Here is a 12,196-nt window from a genome sequence, read left to right on the forward strand (position 1 = left end):
TCGCTTCACCAGGGCTGAGGTACAACTAATGAATTCTAACTTGAGGCAGTCACAGTTTGAATAATTCTGGTTGTGTACAGAATGTAGTAAAAGTAGGAACAGGTGAACAGAGGAGCTTGAAGAGTTGCACAAGCTCGTTGGCAACACTCCCAACAAGCTGGATGTGGCGTGGCCAGAACCCCCGCTCCCCACCAAATCCAAACTAGATAATACATTTCATGCTGTGCCGTAGAGGGCACCACCTGCTACACTGCTCCCATTCCTTGAGGATGCACATAAGGAGGTTGAGCAGCCATGGAAAAACCCATAAGATGTGCAAGCTCCGATCCAGGGCTTCCTAGCCTATACCAATACCATATCGATACCAATCTAGACCAGGCTGCCAAACGCGGTTACATTGCTATGCCACTGGTCAAGGAGAGAGTGGCTCGTTATCTCTCTCCTGCTTCATCACATGCGGATTAGGCTCCATGCCTGTGTGGAGAGCTTCCAACCAGGGATGAGAGTGTAGGTGACGCTTAGATGTTAACATGCCACAATTAATATTAGAGTAAGCCAGGCAACTTAACTGGGTTTCTCATAAACCGAGTATGAGCCTAACTGGGTTATTGTAGCTGAGATATGACGTTTCCATGCGTCAAAACCCAAAACCAGGTTACCAGAGTAACCACGGTAAGAAGGAATTTCTCTGTGCATGTTGAAGTAGCCAGTGTGTGGCTCTCCGGCTCTAGCAAAACAAAAGCCCAAGGGCACTGGATACTGGAATGACTGGCTTTACACTTCAGGGTGATAGGTGGGCTAGTAGCCAAATTAGTCAAATTAGGAAACGTTGACATGACAAAAGAAGCAAAGATTAGATTGCAGTATTCTGGAATCATAACAGAGTGGATTACCTGCACTACATTGGAAGTCTTCCAGATCTCAAGATGAACAGAGAAAGAAGGAAGGCCAAAAAAGAGAGAAGGATTGAAGACAGAGGACAGTGGGCTAGTAAAACAGAATATATTCTGGTTGTTGCAGGAAATGTGGTTGGTCTGGGCAATGTGTGGAGATTCCCATACCTCTGCTACAAGAATGGTGGAGGTGAATAATACAAAATCATAATTAAGAAATGCAAAGTGGTATGTTTTGATCAGCAGGAGTGTATTGCAGTGGGTGCACTGGATTTCTTCTGAATTAAAGAGGGGTGAGTGTGAACCTACAGTTAATCATTTATTTGATTATTCCTTATCTTGTACATGTCTGTTTTTGTGCCCAGGGGCCTTTCTGGTGCCCTACGGTGTGTTAGCTGTGGTTTGTGGGATACCTCTGTTCCTGTTGGACATTGGGATTGGTCAGTACACCCAAGAGGGAGTTGTTACCTGTTGGAGGAAAATTTGTCCACTAGCACAAGGTGAGTAGATGAAGATACGAAAAGCCTTAGCAGGAGTGGGTGCAAAGCAGTAAATGACAGTGTCATCTGCGTAGAAATGAAAGGCTGCGTTTGGAATATTCTGTCCAAGGCAATTTATGTATATAGTAAATAATATTGGGCCCAAAACCGAACCTTGTGGGACCCCCTTGTGGACTTGCAGTACCTCCGAGGTAGCACCCTCTAACTGAATAGCCTGGGTTCTGTCTGTGAGATAGTTTGCAATCCATCCAACTGCATGTTCAGAAAAACCAATAGCTGTAAGACGTCCAATTAAAGTATTGTGATCAACAGTATCAAAGGCCTTAGAGAAGTCTATAAAAAGAGAAAGACAAGTTGCAATCAATAATGAGAAAAATAATAAATAGAAATTTTACAGTAAGTGACTGATTTATGACTTGCGTTTTGAAGGACCAAAGTTTTGAACATTGATCAATGTATAATCGAATATTGAACATTTAATCTACATCTGTGATTCCTTAGGAATTGGATATGGACAGCTGCTGATCAGACTCTATAGTTTCAGCTATATTGTAGTCCAAGCCTGGGCCATCTTCTACATGATATTCTCCTTCAGTTCCCAGCTCCCCTGGGCCAGCTGTGGAAACACCTGGAACACAGGTAAGGCTTAGAACGTGTTAATACTATATGGCTGACCGACTCATTCAGGGAAACGTAGATATTCTGTAAAAAATTTCCAATATAATCACTCTAAATTAAACAGTTATCAACAGACATCAACAATAAATTGCTGATGGCCAGATATAATACACTATTTTTTATATTATAATTAATCTAGAGTTATTTCTCTTACATCTGTGATTTTCCCTGTAACATCTTGTTCATTTTGATCCCAAAAAAACAGCTAATTGTGTGGATCCTCACTCACAGAGTCTGGCTGCAAATCTAACTGTGTTGACCAACACCACCTCCGCTGCTACTGAGTTTTGGGAGTGAGTTTAAATGAATCCAAGCACAACCAATCACTTTTTCCAATATCAGATGAAGAAATCCCTTTCTCTGGAGTTTATGTCACATTTCTCTAACTCACCTTTTGTCTACCTCTTACATTTCCTCTTACCTCAGACGGCGGGCGCTGGCCATCTCTAGAGGCATTGAGGAGCTGGGCAGTGTCAGATGGGAGCTGGCCTTGTGTCTTCTGGCCAGCTGGGTGCTCTGCTATTTCGCCATCTGGAAAGGTGTCAGATCCTCAGGAAAGGTCCTGTGGTAACATTTTATCTAAAAGGGCGAGATTTACCATACATTAGGAATCTGCAACATACCATACTGCAGGTGCATTACCATTTTCATCAGTGACCTCCCAAAATTAGGCATTTCATCAACCTGTAATTTGTTATAACAGATCATCTCAAATAATTTAGGCATAGTTGCATATCCTAATATATCCTGTTTTCCTTTTTAGGTAGTGTATTTTACAGCCACTTTCCCCTATGTGATGCTCCTGGTACTCCTAATCAGGGGGCTGACTCTACCTGGAGCTTGGGAAGGGATTAAGTTCTACCTGTATCCAGACTTGAACCGCCTGGCTGATCCTGAGGTAGGCTGTTTATGTTACCTCAATTATAGTATTTGCCTAGTAAACAAATATCTTAATATTTTTAGTCCGTCTTATGCGGGCTTGTTTATGGGCAAATGGGAGGAGGATTTTGTGTTCCATTCTCGCAATGTATTTAAAGATAATATTATTTGGTGGGCACGTTACATAGATGACATCATTATGTGGTGGAATGGTACTGAAGATGATTTGTTGTCTTTTCATAGTTACCTTAACAATGCTAACACTAATGTGAAGCTTTCTTTGGAATATAATAAAGACAAAATAAATTTTCTAGATCTTGAAATCAGCAAAGATGGTAATGGTTATCTTCATACCTCGATCTTTAGAAAGAACGCACATAAAAATACCATACTCCATGCTACGAGTTTTCATCCGGATACATTGATTAAGAACATTCCCTTTGGACAACTTCAAAGGCTGCGCAGAATTTGCGATAATGATAGTGACTTTAAGGAAAAGAGTGGTGAAATGTATAGTCGCTTCAGGGAACATGGGTATTCTCCCAGTGTTCTAGATACAGCTCTCTCTAAGGCTAGCTCTCTTGAACGCCATTCCCTTTTAACTAGGAAGCCCATGACTGTAAAAAGTGATCGAGTTTTTTTCTCTACCCGTTATAGTACCGAGGCTTACACTATACGTAACATAATCAAAAGGAATTGGGGTCTCATCCAGTGTGATGAGACCTTAAGTGAGGTTTTTCTAGACCCGCCAGTATTTTCTTTTAGGAGGGCTCCTACCCTCGGTGATAGACTGGTGCACAGTCACCTATCTGGCAAGGAACAAGTCACATGGCTGCCTAGAGTGCCCAATGGTACCTATAAGTGTGGCCATTGTAAACAATGTGACATAGTAGTCAAATCAAAAGGGTTACTGACCCAGTAACACAACAGTTATATACCACTAGGCATTTTATTAACTGTAAGACTACATATGTTATCTACCTACTTTCCTGTTCTTTGTGTGACGCTTTTTATGTGGGACGCACTAAACAACGTCTACAGGACCGATTGGCTGAAGATAAATATGCTGTCAAAACTGGATTATGCTATTGCTAAACATTTTAAGGACATTCACAATGGTGACTCTGTCTTTTTTACAGCTATCGGTATAGATCATGTCCCTTTAACCTCTAGAAGAGGGGATAGACAGAGAACACTCAACCAAAAAGAGAGCCCTGGATCCATAAGCTCCAGGCTATGGTGTTTCCTGGTCTGAATGACTCCATTGACATGGTTTCTTTTTTATAGACTTATCTGATTTATATATTGTGTGTGTATGTGTTGACATGACATGTATGTTTGTTCATAGATAGATGTATACACTGACCTCTGGTGGTGATAGGTCAATATTGATGGCCTTACCTGGTAATTGCCTTACTACCTCACCAGCTGACTGTTATTAGACTAATGTCAACCTATGTTATATATGGTATGTGAGGTGAACTGCTTTCATTGCCATGCCCTGGCGAAGGCTGTGTGTGGCCGAAACATGTTGGCTTGATTTTATCTGTTCTACTATGAACTAGCCTTTGATTAAAGCTTTTTAATCATATGAAGAGTGCCTTGGATTCGCCTTTTTTTGACAAATCTTAATAATCCCTCTTAAATTCTGTCCTCGTTGCATATGGTCTTTTCCTGTTTTTTTTTTACTTATTTCAGTCTGGCATAGGTCCAACATTGGTGGAACAAGGTGCTATTAATTAGCATCGTTTAAGACAGTCAAGAGCTGATGAAGTAAAAGGGGATCAACTGGTTTACACAATGAACCAGTTCTATGTTCAAATTTACAATTCTATGTAAATGCTATGTTAAGTATATGTAGCTAGGCAACCACTGAATCTCAGTGGTTATGGTTGGTTATGGTTTGCTATGGTTATAAAAACACTCCAACACAGAATTGAACTTATTGTTCAACCTTCTCGAGGTGCGGCGGGTCTAATTCAACAAAACATCTGTAATGAGGGATGCTCACTTGATAACACCATTGACCTACCAGCTTTCACTCACCCCAAAGGCACTGTTCCTGAAATCGACGCAATCTTGAAGAGATGTGTCAATCACAACACCCTAACAATATCCAGAGCCTTCAGCATTTCAGGTCAGATCTTGTCTACTCCTCACACCTTGCCACTGAGGAGCTTTCCAACTACCACAGTGATCTCTACCAAGGAGATGGGCTCAGACCCTCCAGAATCAGTCAGCACTGCCTCCTGAATGGAGGACATGTCTGTTGGGTTTAGGAGTTCCTCAAAGTGCTCCATCCTTCCTACAGTGTCCCCAGTCGAGTTCAGCATTTCCCTGCCCCTGCTGAGAACAGCCTGAGCTATGTCCTGCCCTCCCCTCCTGAGTCACAAAGTGGTTTTCTAGAATCTCTTTGAGGCTGCCCAAAAGTCATTCTCCATAGCCTGTCCAAAATGCTTCCACACTGGATTTTCATGTCTGTAACTACAGAAGCTTTTTGGCTTGCCGGTAACTCTCTGCTCAATCAGAAGTCCTTTGTGCCAAGCCGGTCTGAATGGCCTCCTTCTTCAGTTTGTCAGCCTCCATCACTGCTGGTGTTCACCAGTGAGTTCTTGGGTTGCAACCATGGCAGACACTGACCATCTTTTGGCCGGAGCTACTAGCAGCCAGTTCCATGACAGAGGTTTTGAACAGGGTCCATTTCAACTCCATGTGCCCAACCTCCTTGGGGATACATGGGAGGCTTGTTTGGAGATGAAAGTTGAAATTGTTCTGTACAGAATCTTTCACCAGGTATTCCCAGCACACCCCATTCCCATGGTTGAGTTTACCAGGTGACAGTTCAGCCCCTCTGTTCACCTGAGTGTCCAGAACATATGGCCTCAGGTCTGATGAAACAACTACAAATCGGTCATCAACCTTTGGCCAAAGGTGCACTGGTACCATGTGCACTTATGAAGCTCTTTATGTTAGAACATGGTGTTTGTGATGGACAATCAATGGCTAGCACAGAACTCCAATAAAACATTGTTGCACTGCTCAGGTCCAGATCAGGAAAGCCTTTCTTCCCAGTCATGCCCTTCCAAGTTTCCCAGTCACTGCCAACATGAGCACTGAAGTCTCGCAACAGGATTGGTGTCGGTAGGTGGAGTTTTCTGAACTGCTACCAATGCAACTTTTACTTGCATTGAGGCAATTCAGTGGTCCACCAAGACACAGCCGGGGACTCATGAGTATTCCCCAGTCCGCTCAGCGTCTCTCACCCTGGACAATTCCTGAGTAGGAGACATCACCCCCTATAGAGGAGTTTGGTTCCAGAGCCGGACTGTGCATGAAGGTGAACCCAACAACATCTAGTTTGTACTTCTCACCCTCACTCACAAGCTCTGGTTCCTTCTGCCCCAGAGAGTTTATGTTCCCTCCCTGGTTCACAGTTGTTTACAAGCATTTGAATTAGGTGGATACATCATTACCATGAATGTGCTGTGAGACTGTACAAAATCTGGACTTGTTAACTTGTCAATTTTTATTTTTTGTGACAACATAGGTTTGGATGGAAGCAGGATCCCAAATATTCTTCTCCTATAGCGTGGGTGCAGGAGCTCTGATCGTTTTGGGAAGCTATAATGAGCGCAACAACAACTGTTACAAGTAAGTTTGAGTAAGTTTATCATAATTGTTTTTTATGAGAAAAATGAAGTTTGTCTTGTTACAGTTTTACATACATATTTTCACATTGTAAGTACAGTTTGTCAACCTTTTCTCTAAATGTCAATAATATTGGTCTCACTTCATAATCTTACAGCCCATAACTGATCTCAGTTATGAATCAAAATAGAAGAGCAAACTTGAATACTGAAATGCTGACCACATATTTTTGGTATAATCACTCTAGGGATTGCTTTTGGCTCTGTCTGCTGAACAGTGGGACCAGTTTTGTTGCTGGATTTGTAGTCTTCTCTGTACTTGGATTCATGGCTCAGAAACAGGGTGTTCCCATTGACATGGTGGCTGAGTCAGGTATAGTCACACCATCACTGCATGTAATAAATTTAAATCCAGTTGTATTTGTTGAAAAAGCAATCTCTCCTTGTATGTTTTTGTTACACAGGTCCAGGTTTGGCCTTCATCGCATACCCTCAGGCAACAGCCATGATGCCATTGCCTCAATTCTGGACTGTCTGCTTTTTCCTGATGCTTATTCTACTCAGTGTTGACACACATGTAATGCTATTTGTTGTAGTGTATCTTGAGAAAGGGTTAAACCATTGCCCTGCCACTTAAATTTAGTGTCCTGGCACCAAATTTTGGTGTCCTGCCACTGTACTGGCATCACATTTTGGTGCCACTGTGCTGCCACTATCCCAGGACTAAAATCTGGTGTCCTGCATAGGGCACCCATTAGTGACTGGGTGGCCGCCCAATGATACATTTAAAATGATTTAACCCCTACTCTGTCTTTCATTAATAATCAATGAGTGCATTACAAGTGAATACAATTTAAAGCATTTGCTCATTTCATTTTGCCTCCAGTTTGTGTCCGTGGAGTGTTTAGTCACCTCAGTGAGCGACTTGTTTCCTAAGCTGTTTCGCACACGAGGAAGGCATGAGATCTTTGTCCTCCTCATCTGTGTATCCACCTTCCTCATACAACTGTCCCTGGTCTCTGAGGTGAATATCATATAATCAGAAATATGTGAATTAACTTTTCTCACATAGGAAATTTCCCTTATTGAAATGTTTCTCCTGCATGCTATAGGGAGGAGTCTACATATTTCAGCTCATTGAATATTACGGCTGCAGTCGAGCTATTCTGGATTTCATGGCTATATTTGAACATGTGACTGTGGGCTGGATATTTGGTAAGCAAAAGGCTTTCACTTTTTACATGATGTCATTGGATTCCCAAGTTTTTTCACATTTGTTTTCAACTCTATTTACTGTTATGAGGTTACTCCTTCATTCTACATCCTCATCAATGGTTTTCAAATCCTGTTTCTGGGGACCTGTTTTACCAATAAATTCTCATGCAAGCAAAATAATTATTTGACAACTACTTAATATTGAGGTCTTGGCAACCCATTTAAACCCATTTCAATTTGTAAGCCACCACCCCTTTGGAGCCTAACACAGGCTTTGAAAGGCCCCTTGCTATTTTCAATCTATATGCTCCCCTTGGGTCAGGTCATTTGTAATCAAAATATCTTCTTCCACTGTTATGCTAATGATACCCAGCTGTATCTCCCACTCAAATCTTCCAATTTTAGCAGTCTAGCTTACCTTCAGGCCTGCCTAACTGACATTCAGTGCTGGATGTCCCAAAACCTTCTGCAGCTGAATGCAGACAAATCAGAGATTGCCCTATTTGGCCCTCCAAATCAGATAGGCCTTTTAAAGGACAAACTCAGAACTCTATCAGCCAATGTGAAACCGGTGGCTAAGAACCTGGGTGTGTTATTTGATTCTGACCTGTGTTTTAAGGACCAAATTACAAGGATTGTCCAATCATGTTTTATTCAGCTGAGAAACATATCGAAATAAGGTCATTTCTTTCCCATGCTGATCTAAAACGAGTTGTAAATGCCTTTGTGGCAACCAAATTAGATTACTGCAACTCATTATATTCCGGACTCAGCCATAGCTCTCTAAATCGGCTGCAGATGGTCCAAAATGCTGCTGCAAGGCTGATTACTGGTTCAAAAAGATATGAACATATCACACCGATTTTAGCTGCACTTCACTGGCTTCCTGTCAGTTTTAGAATTGATTTTAAGATTTTATTGATAACCTTTAAGGCCCTACGCAGTCTGGCTCCCAGCTACATTTCTGAGCTCCTAACCCCATATGTGCCACGGCGTAACCTGAGATCCTCAGAGGCAGCCTGACTGGTGGTACCGAGGTCCAGGTTGGTCACAAAGGGTGATCGAGCTTTTACTATCAGAGCAGCGAGGCTTTGGAATAGCCTGCCTGAGGGTCTTAGGTTAGCCAATACAGTTTCTTCTTTTAAATCTCTTTTATAAAAAGGCCTTTTTAACATCTTAATGTATTCTATTTTTTCTGTTCACTTAGTACATTCTTTTAATCTTCTTACAGCATATTTAAACAAAATGTCCTTTAAATATCATGTTGTGTATGGCTTCTCTGGTTTCTGTATATGTATGGTTTAGTTCCTTCCCCTGATTACAATTGTACTGCTTGCTCTTACCTTTGTTTTATTCCTTTACTGTATCCAATGTTTTACTGTTTTTATTTTATTTTTTCTAATTATTTTAACGGCATACCCATGCGTTCTGGCCCAATGACCTCCTGGATATAGCCTAGATTTGTTTCCTCTGTCAAGAGACTCGGGACTAGTCAAAAAACACTCCCGGCTAAAACCCCGGAAGCCCGATGCTGATGACGGGATCAATACCCCATAGGCGAGAGGCCATCTCTTAGTCAAAGATGCCCTCTAGAGGCCATCTCACTAAACGTTACCTGACTGACTGACTGACTGACTGACTGACTGACTGAATGCATGACCTGAATGCGCAGCATGATGCCCTCGGCTGCGCCATGGTAAAAAACACCCTTTCTACCCCGCTCCTCAGCTCCTATTTCCTTTCCTCGCACTTCTCGATAATGCATCGTCATCTAAGGTCACAGGAATATTTTGTTGGATCTATATTGTCAGAACACTGTGGTTCAGATGTTGGTGCTTGCTATTGGCTGCTTGTAAATGTAGGAAAATTGTAAGTCGTTCTACGTTGTACTGTATAAGAATGACAGCTAAATGCCAAAAATATGAAAATGTAAAATGCATTGCAGCTATTCAGGCCTTCTGTAACTGTATTGGCATTGCAGTCACTGATCTTTTCCTGCTTTACTTTGTTCAGTCATGCTGATGATGCATAGGTCTATCAAAAAATGTTAGGGGAGTTTTGCAGACCAAAACAGTCTTTGAACTTTGTTTTGTCACACTCAATTGTTTTGCTCAGATTGTGGCAGACATAGTAGACAGTATGTCAGGGGACTGTCATTGATCCCAGATAAACACTCTTTCTAAACCTGGAAAGAAGGAACTACAGATACTCATTGTTGAAAGAAACGTATTACAAAGGAGTGCTCAGATTACTTTTTTGTGGTAACTCGATGTGAGTAATGCAAAAGTACCCTAATGAGTTAATTTTAACAAAGAGTAACTGTAATCAGTTACTTTTTACATTATTATTTTTAAAAAGTAACTGTCCCAAACACAAATGTGAACTTGGACAATCTGTTTCACTGACAGGTGTTGATTGTTTTTCTGACGTCATTGAGGACATGACAGGGCAGCGACCATGTCTTTTCTTCCGTCTGTGCTGGAGGTATTTCTCTCCTCTGTTCTCACTGGTGAGTCAGCCAATTTCTGGAGCCTGATCATCTCTCTCTCCTTCATAGTATAGTCCTCTAAAATGTTGTCATCATTACTCGGATCCATTTTTTTTCTCCTATAGCGAAAATGAATGGGGTTTTTGATCTCATTTGCCAATTGTTCTGTTCTTAAAATGGGGGAAATAATGTGAGTAGAAATGACATATGCCAAAGTTATTACATATTTGAACACATTGTTGAATAAAAATTTTTTTTGTGCTAAAAACCATGTTTTTTGGAAAGAAAGGCATAATAGAGGAACTGACAAAAGCAAAATAGTCAAAATTAGCGTTACACATTAAAGGCGATCATTTGATACTCATTCATTTTCACGTTAGACTGAAAGGGGGCGGTATCCAGAATCTCTCATTTTCTGATCGCAAACTATCTCACAATGCTAAAGGTGAAATACCTGCCTTGACATCACTGATTGAGGTGTGGCCAGACGTTTCACCCCATCAACGGTTTTCTGCCCCTAGAAATACAAGACTTAATTTGAAAAATTAAAGTACAGGATTGATGCTATTCACTATATAAAAGCCATATAACCATGTTTACAGCTCAAGAATTTGATTTAGTGCTAATTCGTTCTTTAAGACTGAATAAGAGATAAGAATGCAGCAGGAACATTTTCTGACTCCATGTTTAATGTATTTACAGGGGCTAAATGTTGATGTCTGTCAAATTACCTCCATTTCTGACCAGACATGTTTGTAAAAAATGTTCAAATTTTTCATTTAAAAAACATGTTCTATGACTGTGGTAATCTGACACTCCCCACACCTTTTTAGACTTCCTTTATCCTCTACTTGGTGAACTACAAACAACTCAGGATTAACCGCTCATACATTTACCCTGACTGGGCATATGCACTTGGCTGGACCGTGGGACTCTCATCTATGATCATGGTGCCGCTGTATGGGATTGGACGGATTTGTTTTGTAAAAGGCACCTTGAGACAGGTCAGTATCAAACCATTTCTGTCTACAAGAGCTTTTTTTTTTAGTGAACCCTTATAGTAATAGTGCTGGTGAGCAGCCTGCGTGTGAGTGAGTGAGTGGGCAATCCACCTTAAGAGCAAGCTGAAAACAGAAGGAGAGGTATTTCCACATTAAGAGGCAAACAGAGGAAAGAGGAAAAGGCCACAGCATTCTGAGAGCTGGGATTTGAACCCCAGCCTGGCGTGGTCAATGATATATCCACTGTTATAGTCACTGTTTGTGTGTGTGCCATTCTCAATATAATGCTGGCTATCATATCATTATATTCTATCATTATATTCTTCCTCTTAATTTTAGAATTGATTTTAAGATCTCACTATTTTGGGTTAACAAGGTCTTACCCCAGGTTACATCTCTGACCTTCTGACCTCTTATGAGCCTGAATGTGGCCTGAGATTAGTAGTAGTAGTAGTAGTGTCATCCAAAGTGAAAGCCAACATAATGTATAAATAAGGAGCTCCTAATCACTAAAAGCAGTAGGAGATCAAACTGACTCACCAAGTTTTTTCCTCCACCAGCGTTTGTCCGTCCTCTGTCGCCCTGTAAATGATCCAGGCTGGCTGAGGAGGAAAACAGAAGAAGAGGCGGGCGTGGAAATGACGTCTCTGCAGTAGTCATACAGTGGCAGCTTGGAGTAACATTCATTTGTTTTAAATTATGCAAACCTAGTGTCAGTCAGTGGCTTAATAGCTCTGTCACTGTAGTATGAAAAACATCTCTAATTCCATGTGTTGACTTGGTGGGGGGGGGCTACCCTTTGTTTATATTCAAATTAAGGGCTGGGTGTTTTAAGAAAGAGAGACTGTGGAAGTTATTAATTGTGTATAATAAATTGTGAAATGAAAAGTGAAGA

At 41.3% G+C, this 12,196-nt stretch overlaps 1 protein-coding gene across 1 annotated transcript; it reads left to right on the forward strand.

Annotated features, from left to right (window-relative positions):
• Positions 1-926: 926 nt before the first annotated feature.
• Positions 927-11,957, forward strand: LOC139918628 (sodium- and chloride-dependent betaine transporter-like). The gene is made up of 14 exons (XM_071908048.2): positions 927-1,083; positions 1,259-1,393; positions 1,895-2,032; positions 2,277-2,364; positions 2,498-2,630; positions 2,835-2,969; positions 6,498-6,601; positions 6,846-6,970; positions 7,062-7,174; positions 7,484-7,621; positions 7,710-7,812; positions 10,221-10,321; positions 11,134-11,304; positions 11,862-11,957. The coding sequence occupies exons 1-14, from the start codon at positions 927-929 to the stop codon at positions 11,955-11,957; spliced, it is 1,737 nt and encodes a 578-aa protein (XP_071764149.2).
• Positions 11,958-12,196: the final 239 nt, after the last annotated feature.

This window comes from Centroberyx gerrardi, chromosome 13 (genome assembly GCF_048128805.1).
Source record: "Centroberyx gerrardi isolate f3 chromosome 13, fCenGer3.hap1.cur.20231027, whole genome shotgun sequence".
Taxonomy (NCBI): Eukaryota; Metazoa; Chordata; class Actinopteri; order Beryciformes; family Berycidae; genus Centroberyx; species Centroberyx gerrardi.

Excerpts from the sequence above, each read along its gene's own strand:
- LOC139918628 (XM_071908048.2), top strand. The coding sequence starts at position 927 with ATGAACAGAGAAAGAAGGAAGGCCAAAAAAGAGAGAAGGATTGAAGAC. Across the intron at positions 7,813-10,220 it reads GACTGTGGGCTGGATATTTG|GTGTTGATTGTTTTTCTGAC; the intron begins GTAAGCAAAAGG and ends TTTCACTGACAG. Across the intron at positions 10,322-11,133 it reads TCTCTCCTCTGTTCTCACTG|ACTTCCTTTATCCTCTACTT; the intron begins GTGAGTCAGCCA and ends ACACCTTTTTAG.